The 19,815-nt window shown below is 38.3% G+C and overlaps 1 protein-coding gene across 2 annotated transcripts in view; it reads right to left on the bottom strand.

Moving 5' to 3' along the window:
* inpp5a (inositol polyphosphate-5-phosphatase A) overlaps window positions 1–19,815 on the bottom strand; it is a 143,817-nt gene that overhangs the window by 99,019 nt on the left and 24,983 nt on the right. For both annotated transcript variants that reach the window (XM_077582250.1, XM_077582249.1), the window contains exons 3-4: window positions 9,224–9,324; window positions 8,886–8,973 (exon numbers count right to left, since the gene is read on the bottom strand). In XM_077582250.1, the coding sequence (XP_077438376.1) occupies window positions 8,886–8,973; window positions 9,224–9,324 (189 nt within the window). The remainder of the gene's footprint in view (window positions 1–8,885; window positions 8,974–9,223; window positions 9,325–19,815) is intronic.

The raw sequence follows: 19,815 nt of genomic DNA, 5'->3' as shown, positions 1-19,815 counted from the left end.
GTTATTATTTTTCACATCACTGCATCCGGGTGCGGCGTAAAGTGGCTCATATTTTAGCACTAAAAAGATCGATATGACAGGCTCACCTTCACTCGGCGCCCTCTGTGGCGGGGGCCACACATCATAATGGACGGTGGCTAGGAGCAAGCTGGTCCGCCTCATTTTGGAATAACATCATTATCAGTGGACTTTGCTGCGCACGTTCGCAGCTGTTCCCTTAAGATGGCTGAGGTTTGTAAGGGACCGACCCATGACAGGGAAATGGTGATCCAGCAAGGGGCAGAACCAGAACACCACGCACGACATGCAAACCCAGAACACCTCGACTGAGGCAAATGTGATAAGCACTACTCCACAATGCTGCCCCACTCCTATTCCAAAATAGGGACAGATTGTCTTGGTCGGGCCGATTATCGACGCCGATATTCAGCATTTTGACAAATATCGTAGTGGCCTTTAAAAAATAAAATAAAATCTTGCGGCTAATTAGGTCTGCTCGATTATGAAGAACTTATTAATCATGATTATTTTGGTAATAATTGAAATCACAATTAGGATGATCATTTATTTTTTGGTACAAAAAAACATAAACAATTATTAAGACAAATAAAAATATTTTTTCACTAAATTATGTAAGTTTCTTTGGGATGATTTTTTTTATTAATTTAGTTATTTTAATATATAAATTGTATTTTTTTTTTTTTTAATTTGTATGAAAAATCTTTTTTTACAATGATGCTGATTTTGTAATTGTGGAGTGCAAAATTTGAAATTGTGATTAATTGAAAGTGTGAATAATTCAAATATATTGACTCAGAGAGACCACACTTCGCAAGCCTACCACTAATTATTATTTGCTGTGAGCGAGCAAGCATCTCGACAAGTGTCGGCGACTTGGTAGCCGGCGAGAACCCCGGCGAGCTACGCCAAAGGACCAAGCGAGCCGGAGTTAGCCGGAGCAGCTAACAAGAGCGGCTAGTGTTAGTTAATCTGAGCCATAGGCCAGGTGGCTAACAAGAGGAGCTAGCGAGAGAAGCAAGTACAAAAAAAAAAGCTACTAAAAGCTTACAAGAGCAAAGCTGAAGGCGACAAGTGGCGGAATCACAGAACTCAGTGACGACCACCTGCCGGCCCCAGCTATGGAAGGTAAATGGCGGTCAACCCATTGGGTCTGACACAAGCTACAGGGCTAACTACATTCACGAAATTGTTCTTTGGGTATCCGTAGCACAAAGATGGTGGCGAAACATGTCATAGAACTTTTTTTTTTTGCATAATACTGTAGTGGGTTCTTTAAATTAACTACTTAATAGTTCACCATTAGATGGCGCTAAATATTACACGCTGTCCCTCTAACAGGGAACCCAGGGACAGCATATATTATGAAAACAGCCAACGTTGGACAACCGGGGTGTATCATCACGAATCACGAGTCGTGTGTGTGTGTGTGTGTCTTGATCTCTGCTGAAGCAGTGAGACTGACTCGCTGAACTCCAGGGGTTCGATCCCAGGTTAAAAATCACTGCCTTGGGAGCTTTAAAACAAAGATGTCTTGGCTAAGATTAAAAAAAATAATAATAATTCGCAAATCTGAAAAGCAAACATACGGTTTAAATTGGAATTAGAATTTTAAAAAATGTTGACACCAATATTTTTTCGCTTTTACCAAAACTGAATATCGGCTCCAAATATTGGTTATTGGCTTCCTTGACTACTAACAATATAACTAAAACCATATTGGTCTATTTCTATTCCCAAACCATTCCTATACATATTTCAGAAAATATTTTTAGAATAAATGCCCTCTCCCTTAAGCGCATAACTCACAGCTGATGGCAGATTCATTGATTGTTGCTCAAAATGTGTCATGAGTGGTTGTGTGATAGTCGTGCCTGCTTGCATTAGTGTTTATTCCACTTTGACACTGCGCATATGCACTTATGCGTGGCCTAAGCGTATGAGTGATGGTCGAGGAGAGTTATTGCCTAGTGATATTGCAGAGCTGACATCTACTCCATTCAAGTGGCCTCGGCCGGTGCCGTACTTCTCACCATATTGAAATAAGAGCTCACTTAGATTTAGTTTGCAATATTTTAACCTGCTTATCAGCCTCGGAGGCGAAGAGCAGCTCCTTGCTAGTTAACCTCCGTGTGTAAAACTAACATAGGGACCCCCCCCTCCTCTTTGACCCCACTTTCTCCCATGCTGGGCTGTCTCCTGCTGTATATAATCTCTACATGCAAGCCCAGTTTTGTTTTACCATAAAAATAGAACAGGGGGGTGATATAGGATGCTGTTTAAAAAAGGTGATAAATGCAAGTGACACGTATTTCTGAGCCATACTGTAAACACACGCTAAGGCCTTGTCGGCACAGAGGGACACTAAGTGTTCATAAATTCCTAGCCGAGTAAGGCGGTACTGATGATTGCATTACAACATGCTGCCTGGAAGAGAATTAAGGACTCACCTCGAGAGCGGAGTGAAGCTGAGCTACGGGCAACTGCTGACATATCTGCTTGTTGAGGCATGGATTATTATGTACTGAGGAACGATGCAGCAATCAAATCAAATAACAACTACTTTTAATTGTATGTTTAAATGCTTGAGTACACAATAAGACGACATTTGTCATTATATGCACCTAAAGTTTGCTATTTTTTTATTTTGGCAGCAAGGAGCCCCCTGCAGAAAAGAACATTTGTTCAAATGCATAGTTGTAAATATTGTCATTTTTTAAAAAAAATAATTTCAGGTTGCAGGAAAAAAAAAAAACATAATTCTAAAAATAAACTTTAAATTAATGTCAAAAGCTGTCATTGAACAAAAGGAACACACTTTTTAATAGTCGCAAATATTACAAATAATATGATTTCTATAATAATACATTTATACTATACCGTACTATACGATAAGGATTTTTATGTAAGCCGATAACGATTTTTGGCAAATAGCAAATTGACTAGGAGTAGGCAACCCTGGCCCTAGAGAGCAATAGTCCTGCGTGTTTTAGATATATCCCTCCTCCAACACAGGTGATTGAAATGATCAGCTCTGTCGAAACCTGTTAACGATAGTCACCTGTGTTGGAGGAAGGAGACATCTGAAACATGCAGGACTGTCTGTGGCTCTCTTGGACCAGGGTTGTCTACCCCTGGAATAGCTGAATAAATATACTAAAAAGTTAATCAGTTCCCAGGATGCATTGTGTGGCACAATGCAATTAATTAAGTTATAAGGACATTAATTCTTCTCATATGTGGGTGTGTGTTACAAGTAGTTGAATGTGTGACATGTTTAACACATAATTTTTTTTAATTTTATGTCGCACTGTTTTTTTTATTTTATTTTTTTTAAACAAACTGTGGCATGATGTTTTCTGTAAAATAGTGACATCCAGATCAATTTCTTGCACATCTTTCATTGCTAACCTAAAAACTGCATGTAATTTTTTTTAAATTTGCTTTGTTTTGAATGACAGGTCCATAGAATGACCTAATCAAAAAATGTCATTATATATGCACTATTTAGGAATACAAGGTTATGATATGGTATGTATAGATTTACATAAAATAGATGATGACACCAGTGTCATTTATGTACAACTGCTGTAAAATGGTTTAAGTACATAAATACTGTATAAAACGAATCCACTGATACCGGCCGTTTGACAGATGCTTTAAGGGATGATACCGATACCGATCAAGTTCATCGCAAAGGTGTTTGATGTGAACTTATCTAAAAAAATAAATTGTGGACCTTGCTTTGAAAAGTTGGGTTCTTGTTATGCATTAATCTTCAGGGCACTGTGAAGTCTTACCCAACCACTGATTGATTAAATAGTTGATTAAGAGGTGTCCATTAGTCAATTTAGTCTGTGTTTATTACTCTGATAATGGCACACACACCCACACACACACAAGCACAAACAAACACACACACACACACACACAGTGGAAGGATATATCGTCTGTATCCCGTCAAGCCACATAGCCTGATTTATTTTCCGCCGTTGCTCTCATTGCTGTCCTGTAGACCAACAGTTGAGGGTTGCCTTTAATTTCCCATTAACTTGCTTTGGAACAACTGAGGTTGAAGAGACCAATGAGTACCGCTGTGCATCACTGTCTACGTATGCAGTCTGCCGGGCTTGATTAGTTCTGCGTGTTGTTTTGCGCACATTCTGGGCAAGTTTCCTAGCATTCCCGTGCAACTCTTCAGATGCCACACTATAAGCGTGCGTCAAAAAGTGGGAACAGGAGCAGACATTAGAACGCGTCGTTCCAGATGACATGAGCTGCAGCTCCAGGGCCAGGCCCATGATAAATATTAATGGCCAAGAACAAGTGGATTGGGAGTTGAGTTATCAGGGTGGGCTTTCCTAATTGACATTTTACCTGCTGTATACCTTAACGGGGCTGTAAAACACCCACTCCCAGCCGTAGGGGTGTCATGTCACTCAAGCCTCAGTTCTTTCTGAGACAAGACTTGACATTCAATATTAAACTGCATTTATTTTACATCTCTATCGAGTTGTCCAGGTTTGGGGAGAAAAATATATTCATGATGAGATTATCACAAAAATTGGAAAATAGTTTTAATTGCTTCTGTACAGCAATGAGTCACAGTTGTGTGGATATATGCGTGACTGAGAGTGTGAATGGTTATTTGTGTCGTGCAACTTAACTGGCTGAGATGGGCTTTAGCTCACACACAACCTGTTCCTTATGATTGAAGTAGCAGTTATTATAATAACCCTCATTTATTGGTCAAAGTAGAAGAAAAAAATTATTAAAGGAGACATTTGCAAATACGGATAGGAGAGTACCGATAACTGGTACGTGGCCTTATTTCAAGGTATCGGTACTCGCAATGGTGACTGATACCAGCATCAGCTGCTCTTTTACGGTAGTTTTATGATCAGGAACAGAAAATTTGAAGAAAAGAAAGTTGCCATTAATTGGGGATAGACTGATTATCAGCCAGGCCAATTATCGGTGCCGATATTTGGCATTTTGGCAAATATCGGCATCGGCCTTTTTACGAATCTGAAGGCCGATAAACTGTTATCTCACTGAGCGGTTGACTGTATTAGAACGTAGCAAAATTTGGGATTTTTTTCAGGAATTGTAAGATGACAGTTGAAGATGAAGTTTTTGCTTTTCACAAAACTATTTCAAACATTTTCAGACATTTTTTACTGTCTGCGAAGATTTTTTGAAACCTTTTATGAACCCTGGGAAAAAAACAAATTAGCTACATTTGCATGCATTTGTCGCTTAGTGCGATACAGGAAACTTTTCATTTATGGATTTATTAAAAACATTTTTTTAATATGCTGACACACTGGGAAATCCCTACACTTAATATTAAAATAATAATAACAATAAAATTAAGAAATTATGTTGATTTTTTGGAAAATTCTCTCCAGTAGAAAACTTTAGGGAACTATTTACTTGCTTTTTGCTTTTTAACTTAGCGTAACACATGTTGATGACTTTGAAAGATCCCTGCAATTTTTATTAGAATTTTTAAACAAAGCTGTCATTTGTTTGTATGTTTAAGAGTAAAAAAAAATAATACATTTTTAAAATTTTGACGATCGTATTTTCTCTTTTAATGAAAATGAATACCGGCTTGAAATATTGGTTATCGGCCTCCTTGACTACTAATAATCTGTATCTGTATCAGCCTTGAAAAAAAAATATCGGTCTATTACTAATTACAAGCAATTTCAAGAAAAATGCTATATTGGGATTTACAGCGCTTTGTTTAAAATTATCTATCATTAAAGTACTAGTGGCATTGGTTTGGGTGACTACTCAAGTGTTGAAAACATCAAAACAAATATCAAACATCCCTAAATTTCATGCAATTTTAAAGAAAATGCTTTATTGGGATATATAGCTCTTTCTTTAAAATTATCTTGTCTTTTTTTTTTTTTTTTGAAAAGTACTACTAGTGGTATTGATACTTACTTATTTATCTGTGACTACTCAAGAATTGAGTACTTTTACTGACAAAAAGTAGTATCAAACGTCCATACATTTTGCCAATTAAAAATAAATCAACTGTTTTCAGCAATAAAGGAGCTCACGTAATTTTGCAAACGTGTCAATTCAAGTCCAAAACGCCTTCACACGCACGCATGCACACACAACACACACACACGGAGCAAATAAACAAGCTGACCTTTATCTTAACATTCACTCGCTACATTACCATAGCCACACTCAATCAAACAATTCACTCGCAGTTCCTAAGACATCGAGCGACTGCATATGGAATACAACAACACACGAGAGGCGGAAGCCTTTGCGATCAAGAAACTTCCCACTTACATTATCTGAAAATTGACAGCTGGTACAGACAACAAACAATCATCCCCGTAGCGCGGAGGAGAGAAATCGAAGATTGAGAAAACAAATATGAGTGATGTCATCAATGCTAAATGGCAAGCCCTGTGTGAGGAAGAGTCTCTTCATATTTACTGTTGCCTGAATTTCAATAGCGACATCACAGAAAGGACACCCGTTGTTTCTCTTTCCATAGAGCGAGTCTCAAAGATGAGAGCAAATTGTGATCTCTATTTGATGAGAATCAAAATACTACAAAAAGGTTAATCTATACACAAACACTATTAAATAAACAGCTCATAATGCCGGGAAATGAAATGGCACATAATTACATTTCCAAAAGGCCAGCGTTTGTAATATTCTTTTAAAGAGCATATGTGACTCAGCGGGTGCTGTGATTTATGAGCGTTTGTGGAGATGCAGTGAAGCGTGGTGGAAATGCTGAAAACGTGTTGGAGAACGACCACAGGCGCGGCTCAAACAGCACACACACACACCGATTGTGACCTCGCCACTTCTTCAAACAAACTGACTTGCTAAATCTGACTTTTTTTTTTCTTTTTTTTTTTTTACACATAATCTAGTCAGTATGTGCTGCAAAGTGTGCCTTCAATATAATGTAAAACATACTCGAACCCTTGATGTCTTAAGTATAGTGGCTGCAGGGTGGTAGAAAAAAAAAAAGCACATACTGTAGTGCAAAATCCTCACTGACTCAGTCCAGCTATTTGAGTCTTTGGCTCCACCAAGAGGACAAACGGCGCATTTGTTACAGGACCAATAACAAACATAAATTAAAAAAACTTGACTATACTATATAACAAATAGCCCAAAATGAGAATATTTATTCATGTATTTATTTATGTTAGTTTTGTAGATTGTTTGTGTGCTATTGGCCTAAAACAAACAATCATGTGTGTGTATGTGTGTTTTTGTATTAGCCAGTTGGTCATGGTCTAAAAGTATTATGCATGATTTTGTATGAAATACTGTGTGTGACGTGCTGGAAAGAAAATATAATTCTGAGACAAGTGATCCAACAGGTTGACGTACAAATCCAAGCACTGGTAACACCCCACAAGTTAAATTCATTATTTGCCACCACCTCATCCAGGTGATGATGTTTCATCACACGACGACAATACATTTTGGGAAAGTAGATGATAAGTGTGTTGGATGCTGTAGTGGAAGACCTGATGTTAGCGGTAATGAAAATGTCTGCTTTGCCAATGTGTGTGTTTTTTTTTTATATATATATATACAGTAACAGTATTGGAACATACTTAGTTATATAATAATTCTAACCGTAAAGATCCTATCAGCTAGGTTAACTTATTACATATCTAAGCAGCACAGACAGAAAAAAAAAATGCTGTTAAACAGCTTTAGGCTAAAATGTTTATGTCAGAGGTCTTCACTCACACACCATTTAAATAAACCATTATTGTGGAATTGGCTAAAATGGAACGCAACATGTTCCTGAAGAAAAGTCAACAAAGTAGACTGGTTTACTATGTTAAAAGATGAGAAAATCCTTAACTACTCATTTAATTGTGTCATGAGTTAAAGATCTTGGTAGAATATGAGGCCAGGCTAAACATATATTCTCAAACCTCTACCGCCCCCTTGTGGTTATAGAATATTATTACAAATTGTGCATTCTTTAAAAGACCCAAATATGTTGCAGGGCAAATCTAGTTTGGGCTGGCCTCGGGGCTGGCAGTTAATTTCCAAGGGTGTAACAGTACACTAAAAAACACGTTTCAGTATGTACCTTGTTTAAAGTTCATGGTTCACTTCACATTTGGTACTGTAAGGGAGCAAAATGCTAAATTGCTTACAGGGAACAATTCAATGGCATTTAAAATCAAACAGCTTCAAGCTTTCCTTCTTAAAAAAGTGCAAGATCAATATTTTGTCTGACAGTGTGAATTATGCTGTTAAAAAAAGAAAACACCAAACATTGTATTTGTCATTGCTTTTGACTCCATCTGAAGAGACTGGTAGAGGCCTTTTTTATTTTTATTTTTTATTTTATTTTATTTTTTATTTTATTTCTTATTTTATTTTATTTTATTTTATTTTATTTTATTTTATTTTTTATTTTATTTTTTATTTTATTTTATTTTATTTTTTACATATAGCAAGCGATAAGCAGTGTTTGTTTATGTACTAGGTGTGTGGCTAGAGCAGTTACACAAATATTGCAAGTTAAATTTTAAGTTAAAATTAAATTAAAGTTCAAAACACAGTAACATTCATTAAGCATGTGAACTCAGTGATTCTTTCAGATACCAACAGTGGACACGTACCAAATTTTGAGAATCACTGACTTAATATGTAACGGATACTGATTCCACTAAATGTAAACCAAAATAAGCATCTCACACACAACCACAATCTGAAATGATATTATTCACCGAAGAATTTACGGAAATGGGTGATTGTATTTATGTATGTATTAAAACGATATACGAAAGCAATTCAGGATCTTTAGTGGTTGTGCCTTGCTGCATGAAACGTAGACTTACTGTGAAATGCTCCTGGGACTTGTAGTTTTCATCGAGGTAGACACGAGCTCTGCTGTACTCCTTCATGGCATCACTGGACAATAGCTCTCTGGTGAAAATACAAAACACAGAACTGTCATTCTACAAGCGGGAGCAGTAAAGTCAGGAAAACAACATTGTTGGATTTGGTGATGATTTTCAAATATTAATGTCATGCTCTCATGTAGTACAAATTACAGATTTTTCCATTCGATAAATACTTTTGTAGTGGGTGCAAGAACATTAAAAGTTGTATGTGTGTAAGAAAAAGGCTGGAAATCATAAGATTACATGAGAGCAAGACTTACAGTATTACTTACTTGACAAAACTATCCACGTGTGACATGGAAGCCTCGTAATTCTTCCCACCCACTTCTTGACAATGCACAGCTAAGAAATGAGGCTTATGTGACTGAACTGTCTGTAAGGGAGGAGAGACGAGGATTAAAGTCAAAACTGGACAAACATTGCACTTGAAACGAGATGTTACTCAGTGAAGCCCAAAGCCTCTGCCAAGGCAGAACAATCAAATGTAGATCGTATTGAACATGTTCAGATACTCACCCCGGCATATGCCTGCATTTTTAACAGAATATTCCGTGGCTGTGCATTCAATGTATATATTTATACACTGTAGACGCACACACACAGCACATACAGTATATGCTGTACATTAAACAAAATTGGTGGTGACTTGAACTGGCCAATGAAAACAAACCCTGATTCATCATTTTCCCATTTAAGTCATATTGCCGTTAAAGAGGAACGTTTGAATGAGACGTCCCATCTCCCTTCTATGAAGGGGATTCACATGCACAGAAGCAATGTGATTGGCCTGCCAGATTGCATCGGGGGTCATGCGCGCTTCCCGTTGTCTCCAAATAAAATAGCTACATTTTTATGATTGCTTTAAATGTACACGATCATTTTTCTGATTGACAAAAGGAGATGGAAGAGGGTGTGCGCATGGTTACGTCACTTCCGCTTATTCCCCGACATTTTCTGTTTGCTGTCAATACCAGATGTGATCGGATGCAATATTGTATGTAGGCTATTTCTTCATAAAATGTGTCCATATTTTGCCTAGGAAAAAAAACATTAACCACAATTGTATTCCCAAAGTCACGAAACATTCCCGTTTTGAGTCTGTAACGTGACGTCACCGAGGGACTTGACCACTGATCTGTATATATTACTGGATAGCCGATAGGCCAAGACTTTTGAATCCGTGAGGCCGCCATATAACCACTCCAAGAAATGTTTCTTGGCATGCGATCCTACACATTTATAGTATTGAAATTGGACATTTAGTAGAAACTGCTTGATTTATGAATTTGTTAAACATAAACAAGAGGACTTCAGACATTTTACAACTTGCCTTAAACACACGTATAAATTATTAATGATGTTTACAGGAGGCAACTTGTATATTTTTTTTATTAAAGAATTGTAACTGTAATTCAACAAAAAGATGCTTCTGCCAAATCCAATATTGGGGTCTAAGGAACTGAGCGATAAAAGAAAAAGGGGGTCTTCAAAGCAGCACATACCATCCACTTGTTAAAAAATAGTGACCACCCCGCCAACCACAACTAAGATTTTACGAGCTGTATACGTATAATCTGTACATATACGTATTGTTCTGCTTGGGAGGTGGGAGTGGTAAAATGGCCGCCCTGTGGCTTCAACGGCTTGTACGGGTGTGTATGGGCTATCCAGAAGTAGGTAAGTGAATAGATAACTAAATAAAATAAGAATCAACAACTTAATAACACAAATACAGCAGGCACCACAAATCACCTAAAAAATGCTGAGTCTCATGCTGTCAAAAGACAAAGAATAGAGATGTGCTTTATGACGGGTTTTTAGAAATGGATAGAAAGAGACCAGATAGAAAACAACATTCTTGGTTCTCCCGTTGGCCAGAATATGGCGCGGGATACTGGAGATTAATTTAAGCCGTTTGAAGACCTTTCCATGAGTTGGTACGCTGCGTCAACCGCCAGTTCACACTCACTATGTTTGAGTGAAATAAGTGAACATGGCTTTGTAAACGTATTAAGTCCACTCCATTTACTATTTAATATTTTGATCAAATTTGACTTTTCATTTGTTGGACTATGAAGCATTTTTGGGGGCACAAGTACAATAAGTAACCAATTTGAGTTCACGTGGTTTGTTCTTAACTTGAATGTGAACGAGTGGTGATTATGGCCCCGAGTCCAGGTACTAACATTTATACATATATATACACAATATGTAAGCGAGACAAAGTGCTTTGCTAATAACAACAGGAGGTACTTAATGAGTTCGTTGCACAACATGTGGAACCTTCACTTAGTCGTTACTTAGGGATGTGCCTCTGGTGCTGAATGCATGTACATCAATCAGGGTGTGACTGATGCTCTCATGTCAATATTTGTTTGGACATATCACTCTCTAAACCAACACCAGCTTTGCTACTGTTGCAACAATATGGCAGGCCAGAAATTGAAATCTAAGAATTTCATGAATGCGTTTCAAAATGCATTCAGAAAAATTAGCTCACCCCGCAAAGTAAGATCTGCTAGCAATGATGGTACTTTTGCGTGTTTGTGCCGTTGCCGTCTGAGGTGTGCGGAGAGGCCAACCTCTAATGGAAAATCAATACCACAGAGGGATTTACAGCACTCGGGCACTCACAAGGTCGGCAGGAAAGGTTATATATCAGTGCCACTGAGTGTTGTGGGTGAGGGAGTCAGGAATCTATAAATGGTCAGTGGACCCTAACCCAGCCCTGATACTTCACAAGCAGCCCACCTCAGCAATGCATTATGCTCACTACAGGCCCAATCAAATAAAAGTAATGTATGGCAATAACAGTATGGATTTTCCATCAACCTATGGCTTGTCACTTATCTCAATGACCCAAGAAGGAGAAGGCCTAAAGCAGCTCAAACTTGGAAAGATTAGTGGACCTATCAGCTGTGAGTGGGAAAGGGCACATTCTCAAGAAGAGAATGTGACTTGTGCGGGTATATTTTCATGTACTACTTGGGTCATTCAGCTGCAGTCCGTTTGTCTGTCCAGGATGTAAATTTAGCCCTCGTTTGGCAAACAGGGCTTATCCAAACACTAATTTATTTGCCTATTCCAAAGCCTGCGCCGTTAATTAATGCCATTTCTTTGCCCTACGACAATGTTATAAGGCCACTTAGTGATGATTTTGAGTTTTAAGTGTCCATTAAACATGTACTTCCCTGGCAATTGACGCAGTTTCTATTGATTTTCTATGCTGAAGAGACAACACAGCAAAGCGAGAGCCTATTTCCGCAAACAGTGGAAAAAAACGAGAGCAGTTGACACCCATCAATATATTCAGGCAGTATATCATTTAAAACTAATCTTAAATTGCCCTTCGAAATAAATGGCATAAAGATAATTTGATTTACAAACAGAGATGGGTAGTAATGATGTACAAATACATTGGTTACTGTGATTAAATAGTTTTCCCCAGTACTTTGTACTTTACTATTTAGTTAGCAGACTACTTTTTAATTTTACTTGCTACATTTTAACACAAGTATCTAATTTTCCGGTTAGTGATTTATTAGCATAGCATTTGGTTAGTTTATTTAGCATAGCTTATGGTAGCATAGAAATTATTGAGTTTATCATTTTCACTGATGCTGTCAATCACAGCATGATCCCGCCCAACCCTCTCCCGACTCGCAAGGGGTGGAGCAAGAGTCTGTTTGGGGGGGGGAGTTGCAGTTTACCACTAATGCACAACTTTCTATTGGACAGGGCATGGCGCCATCTTGTGGCATGTAAGTAAAGAACACACAAGAACACAGTTAACTATTAATAAAAGATGTCATCTACGGACAGACCCTCATGCATGCAAAATTGGGTGGGTACATTTAAACCAATTAGCTATGAATGATGATTATTTGCCAATAACACTATTATCCAACACTAAAATGAAATATGGGCTCTTTGGATAGATGATGTTTTTATTATCCTGCAATACTGTAAAATGAGCAGAACATGAACACGTGACTTGTGTCCCATACAGTAAGTATAGTAGGCCTACTTGTTCTCGATAGCCGATGAGCCATTATTACAGACAGATGCTGCTTTCTGGTTCAGCAAAATTAACTTCAATTCCATCTGTCATTATCATAATCTAAAACCTTTCAATTAACAGTAATCCATGGCAATCCTATACCATGGACACAATCAGTGAACATTTATTACAAAACATACTAGGATTAACTAAAAATGATCAGGGTGCATGAGAACTTCATTTTGTATTATTTCAAGAAAATGTTTTCTTTCCCTACACAGAGTGACAGTTGAATGAAGATTAATCAGTAGAAATTGATTCTTGTTTCATGGTTCCTATTTGAGGGAGGGGGAAAGAAAGTGATGCGCAAAGAGGCCATCAGTGCTCTCCTGCCAAACTATGGTAAACTTTATCTTATCAACGACAACAATTTAATGCATACCTTATGTTTCTCCTATAGCAAGTGGAAATAAAAACAATTGTGTCCATCCGCATTAGAAACAATTGAGTTGTCATATGTAAATGTGTTCAAACAATATTGAAAGCAACACAACATCAAACAACTTTAAGGTGACCTTCAACACACATTTCATCAATTTGGACATTACAAGAACGGATGTTGGGACCCGTCACCCGACACAATCACTGACCTGTGATGGTGAAGACAAGTTCCAAATGCAAATTTGGCTGTGTGACTATTCAAGAGAGTGGTACAATGCAAATCAATATTTACCCTACCACAGGAGTGCCGGATCTCCATTTACCCAAGGCCATTGCACACAAGGACCAACCCAATTTGTTTTTTGCCAACATTTACAATAGAAGTGTTCAGCCGGTAACGATGTACTATTGAACGTCCCATTTGCTATGATTCCATTGACTCCTACCCAGCATGTAATTCATTTTCATAGTCAAGTCAAGTCAAGAGTTTGCAAATTGATTCTATTTGTACCCCAATTTTACTGTTAAATTCTGAATAATAGAGGAAGAAGTGCGCACTGTTGATTGTAGTAAAGCGGCCATTGCAAGCCCGCCACCGATCTGCGATCAAGGTGTGTCGTAAAATGAATGAGTTCCATTCTTCAGAGGAATTCCCTCACAGATCATCCGTGTTGGCATACACAGCCAGACTCCAAGTATATCAATATGGGAAGGAGGAGCAGAGGTTTAAACAGGGTGGCACCGTGACCTTTGCTACAGTTGCAAGTCGATAAAACAGAGTTTAACAGCTTGTTCTTGTTTATTTTCCAGGACGTTGCATAGGAACCTTAGAGGGCACATACAAAATGAGCAAGCCTTTGCTTATTGGCCTCCAGATCAGTCACCGTTGATTGAATGTGAACTGCATCAGCTGCCTTTAAGCAGTTATGTTTCACAGGGAGAACTAACTGTAATGGCATGACCTCTATTTGGTGTTAAACCCCAGTTTGACAACGTCTGAAAGCATTCTTGTCACACATACAATATTACACACCAACCAGACACAATATTACGACAACTTCGGAAGTAAGGATCCAATTCGATATTGCGCCTTTACAAAGGTATGACTGCTCACTTGTGATTGACAACTGTCAGGGAGAAGTTAATTTAGCAATATGTTTGTTATTGTGTTTGTAATTTGCAGGGTTGTAAAATTTTACCACATGGGAAATGTGTCGGGCAGAATTCTAGTACCGCCAAAATCACAACTTTTCAGGACAGCAGAAAAAAAAGTCATGTTTTCGACACTTAAGATTGGGCAATTTGTAAAAAAAAATTTAAATAAAAAAAATAACACACGCACATAGGTGTGGACTGAATAGTATAGATTTGTGAAGTTTTCAAAATGTTGACATTGGAGGTTTCGGCCCAATGCCAGCAATATAATCACAATTGAAGGTTTTGGACCATCAAGCCAATTTTAGTAGCTCACAAATGTGACCCATGTAAATGCAAATGGCAGTTTCCAAGTTATAATTTTATTGATTGAAGTGGGAATAAAATCTAATCATATCTGACACTATGCAGAAAGTTAATTGCCCAAACTTGTTAAATCATGAGTTAACTGTCATCAAACAGTTTTGGAAAGCTGAGTTTGAAAAGGGATACTCATTGAGCCATTTCCAGCAGTAAAAAGTTCATATTTTGTCCAGAATTAATTTGACAACTTCATTATGTTTCATATTCAATTAATACCTTTTTTTTTTTATTCACTTGCAGTTGACTGAAGATGATCTCTGCTGAGAAAGTAGGTAACGACCAATCACGGCACAGTTTTTTGACCAAACCCCAAAAAACAGGTGAGCCGTGATTGGCCGTTAACTACTTCCTCAGCACAGATGATGCCATCTTCAGTCAACAGCAAGTGGGAAAAACGTTTTCTTTTCTTTTTTAAAGGTATTAATTGTACAAGTATGAAGTTATCAAATTAATTCAGAAAAAAATATTAAATTTTTACTGCAGAAAATGGCATAAGAGACAGTAGATTTGTTGAATCAAGAAATCACTTAAATAGTACCCATCAGACAAAGTCAAGTAGACAAAACAATCTCAAAAAGATATTCATATTATGCCATTATCTAAGAAATTCAAGAACAAATGAGAAATGAAATTGCTCATTGAAGAAAAGGTTGAAAGTAATTTCGACGACTTTGGGACTCCAGCAAACCAATGCCAGAGTAAATTGAGAAAATAAGAAGAGTAGAGTACCTTCCTAATTAATCCAAAAGTGCAACAACTCATCCAGGCGTTCACAAAAGAATGACATCCAGAGAACTGTAGGCCTCAGTCAAGGTCACTTTCCATGACTCAACCATAAGAAACACACTATGCAAAAATGGCAACCATGGGAGAGTTCCAAGGAGAAAAAAAATAGCTGGGGGGAAGGGAAAAAAACACCCACAATCAAAAGGGCTGGTTTCTTGCCAAGAAACGCCTTGATTGATCTCTAAGACTTTTGGAGTAATATTCTGTGGATGGATGAGACAAAAGTTGAACTTAAGGTTACTGGCATGAGAAAGTTAAACGCATTGGGAAAAATTCTCTCTTACTACAGAACAGTAAAGATACAGTTGTAAGACACAATGTCGTAATAGAAGTTTGATGGTTGTACACGATAAATGTATTGCGCACGCAATAAGCCATGATGATTTATTTCACGTGGCTGATTTTAGTTGAGTTGTCACTGATGGTTTCAGAGTCATGCGTTTTTCCATGACGTCAGCCGGCAGCAGCACAGAGCTGGCATGCAGGCCAGCCTGAATCACCCAGGCCGCACCTCACTCTCTCTCTTCATGCTCGTCTCGTGAATCCCCTCCCTCTCCCCCGCTACGTAAACATAAGGGGATCTTAGACCTTTGCCTCAGATGTGTAAGCTTGCTCCACAATGCAACGCATGTGACCAGTGTAAGCTTCAATTCACATTCTTTGCAAGCAGAATGGAATCAACATGTTTTGCTGCAATTTGTCTATAAGTCAACATTTGTTTTTCAATTTAAAAAAACTAAACAAAATGATTTGTCTTCTTAATATTGGTTTGAAAAATCTTATGGAAAAAGTGGTAAAATTGATAACGGGTGATTTGGACATTTCATGGATATTTTCATTTGCCGCAGGTTGCGTGAACCGGAAGGAAACTTGAACCGTAAGAGAGCTTTCACCTGACTCACGGGAACTTCACTTATTTCTATTGAGATTTAGGCATGAAGAAACTAAAAAATAATAATAATAATCATAACTCTGGAACAAAACAAACCACATGAAAAGGCATGAACAAAAATAAATAAATCATAACTCTGGAACAAAACAAACCACATGAACATCGCTGAAAAATTCACAATGTCAGACATACAAAAAAATACAAACAATCATTCCGCGTTGGAAATGTTTCGTATTTCTTGCGACGAGAGAGTGTGTATAATTTAAAAAAAATTCAATGTTCTTTCATTTTAAAAACCCACTACACATTAATTTATGTTCTATTACATCAACGTATACTGTACTTGACCTTGGAGACCTTGTGCCGCTTTGCACGTGTTGTCAGCTTCAAATTAGTTGGTGAGTTAGAGACTGACTGTGTGCGTGAGAAAAGAATACTTTGTGTGTAAAAGTATTCGTGGATTAGCTTTGGGTTTATTTCCAAGTCATTGTCATCATTGCTTGGTGCAAGTTTGTATGCATCACGTTCAGCTGGCTTTTTTTATTCACTGTGTCTTGGTTCAATCCCCGTCTTAGAGTTTGACAGTTTTAAAATAATTTGTATTTACAACTCATTCCTATTTATATTTCTTACTAATGCTGTATTTGCACTACACAATTACTGCTAAAATGGCAATGTTGCATTATGGATATCCGTTTCCATTCTGCATATTTTACTGCTTGGTCTTTAGACCACTTGATAACGCGATATAGTAAATGAATCCTAATGAAGTGTCAGTATATGTGCCGGCACAGTTGACTGAAAGCCTTGATGCTTTACAGGACTTCATCTCACCATCACTAGTAATGGACCATTCGCAAAAGCCCGACCCCCCCTCATTTGACGCTTCTGGGTCTGACATCCTTCTGGATATTGACAATGTAAATTAACCTGCCGAAGCATGTCACTAAGTGTTTTTGGAGAGGTTGGTAATTGTCACTGAAGATGTGTTTCAGCAGGGGGAGCTGGAGCCTAGACTGAAGAGACATGGGATTAGGCCCACAATGTGGTACTGACAGCCACCATTGGATGTTGTAGTCATTGGTCGTGTCCACCTTGATCAAAATCTGACTGCACCACATTTTAAAACATAATTACAAAAGTGGCAGCAATGGATAAAATGGTGCACTTTCAGGCATTTTAGTGCCATGCAGGCATTTGGTATTGGAAATTAAATCAATCAAACTTTCTTTTTCAGATATGCTACACTTTGAAAATGTACTATACAGACGCTCCCCTACTTACGAACATTCGAGTTACGAACAACGGTACATACGAACATGTCTGCGCGCATGCGCGCATGTTAAAAAATGTTCAGAAAGAGATGCTGTAAGTTAGATTTTGTATTGCGCGCCTTTTTCCGAGTACTGTAGTGCTTCTTTCCGCCGCTAATACCGACGCTTGGCGCTGTGAGAGCTCACCCAGGCTCAGCAACGTGTCGAGGAGGAGGAGGAAGAAACGCCTGTCCCCATGAAGAACCCATCGCACTCTTCGAGCAGCAAGACCCAAATATTGAACGTTGCACAAAGCTTGCAAATCAATTGAATGATGCCATACAGTGCTACCGCATCATTTATGATGAAAAAAGAAGAAAACTGTGCAATCGTCGTTAGATCGCTTCTTTCGGCCAGTTTCTAGTAAATCCTCCAAGGAAGATACTCATCAACCCTCATCTTCTTCTCCTCGACCCTCAACTTCTTCCTACATTGAAGTTACGGAGGAGGAAGTAACATTTGAAGCCCATTCCAGCGATGACGAAGAACCTCTCATGATATAAAATCCAGCTCTTCCTCCTCCATCATCTCCTTAAGCATCGAGTACATCTTCCAAAAGTAAGTTAAACTTCATTTTATTTATCTTATTACATACATGTACATACTGTGTGTGTCTCTCGCTCTCTCTCTCTAACATACGTAGTACAGTACTGTACGTATTCTCTTTAAACATAAATTATAATACAAAATATAGCACTGAAGCAACTTACGAACAAATTCACCTTACGAACGATCGCTCGGAACGTAACTCGTTCGTAAGTAGGGGAGCGCCTGTATACATTTTTTTGTTCATGTTTATAGTCAACTTCTATAGCAGGGGGTCTGACTGCCAAGGTCCCCCACCTTTGGCCGTGGCCCAACTCACAAGGCACTGCTCCTTCACATTGAGAGGGACCAGATGAGGTGGCTTGGGCATTTGATTAGTATGCCTAATGGACGCCTCGTTGGTGAGGTGTTTCGGGCATGTCGGACACACTGGAGAGATTATGTCTCCCGGCTGGCCTGGGAATGCCTTGGGAATGCCTTGGGATTCCCCCCCCCCCCCCGGAGGAGCTTGACGAAGCGGCTGGGACGGAAAAATTACTCAGTACCATAACTCAGTATTTGGAGGAGGAAAATGCAGCGAAGAAGCTTTGTGTGAAAAGGGTGCTGAGCATGCAGTTTTTGGTTTTGATTTCAAACACTTCCCTTCAAACATTAAACTTCCCATCAAACATTAGTGAATTATTTTTGCGATAAGCGTTCTTGTTCCCAGTCGGCTCCAATCGATGAGGCACTGTTTTCATAGCATTTGTATAACACAGCTATGTAGTAGCATTCCATACTAGCGTTTAAATGAAGACATTGTATACTGTGGTAGGCATGTACCTCCATACATGTTATTATCCAACATACAGTCAGCAACGTAAGATAGTAATGCAAAGAAAATGTTTCATGTACTGTAAAAGGAAATCCCTCCACCCTGCAGCAATATGTGAAAGGCGAGGATTAAAACAAAACTAATCTTAGATGTACTGTGCAATACTAGTAATAGGCAATAGGTATTCGTTCCCTGTGGCAATATTTGGATATGTGAGAGATGCTATTCTTGTATACACTTAAGGCAAAATAGAGTGACGTCAATCAAGCATTGTGTGTTCAAGGTGAGTCAGATCAGAACCAATAGGGACCTGGCCCCCCGTATGCATTTTGTTTGAGGTCCACACTTGTGTAAATAATTGGGGATAGCGGATATGAATAGCAACTAAGGAAAAGGTTAGACTACATTTCTTACATAGAAAATGTAAACACATTAGCATTTAGAAATTTTAGACCAGTTGAACTTGTTGAACAGAGTTCTGGAGCACGAAAATGCAGCATTTGAAAACAGGTCTCATAGTAGAAGTTTCAGAGGAATCAGAGGATTTTAAATTG

This window comes from Vanacampus margaritifer, chromosome 12, assembly GCF_051991255.1.
Source record: "Vanacampus margaritifer isolate UIUO_Vmar chromosome 12, RoL_Vmar_1.0, whole genome shotgun sequence".
Classification (NCBI taxonomy): domain Eukaryota; kingdom Metazoa; phylum Chordata; class Actinopteri; order Syngnathiformes; family Syngnathidae; genus Vanacampus; species Vanacampus margaritifer.
Note: the sequence above shows the minus strand (reverse complement) of the source record. Positions and strands in the feature narration are given on the sequence as shown.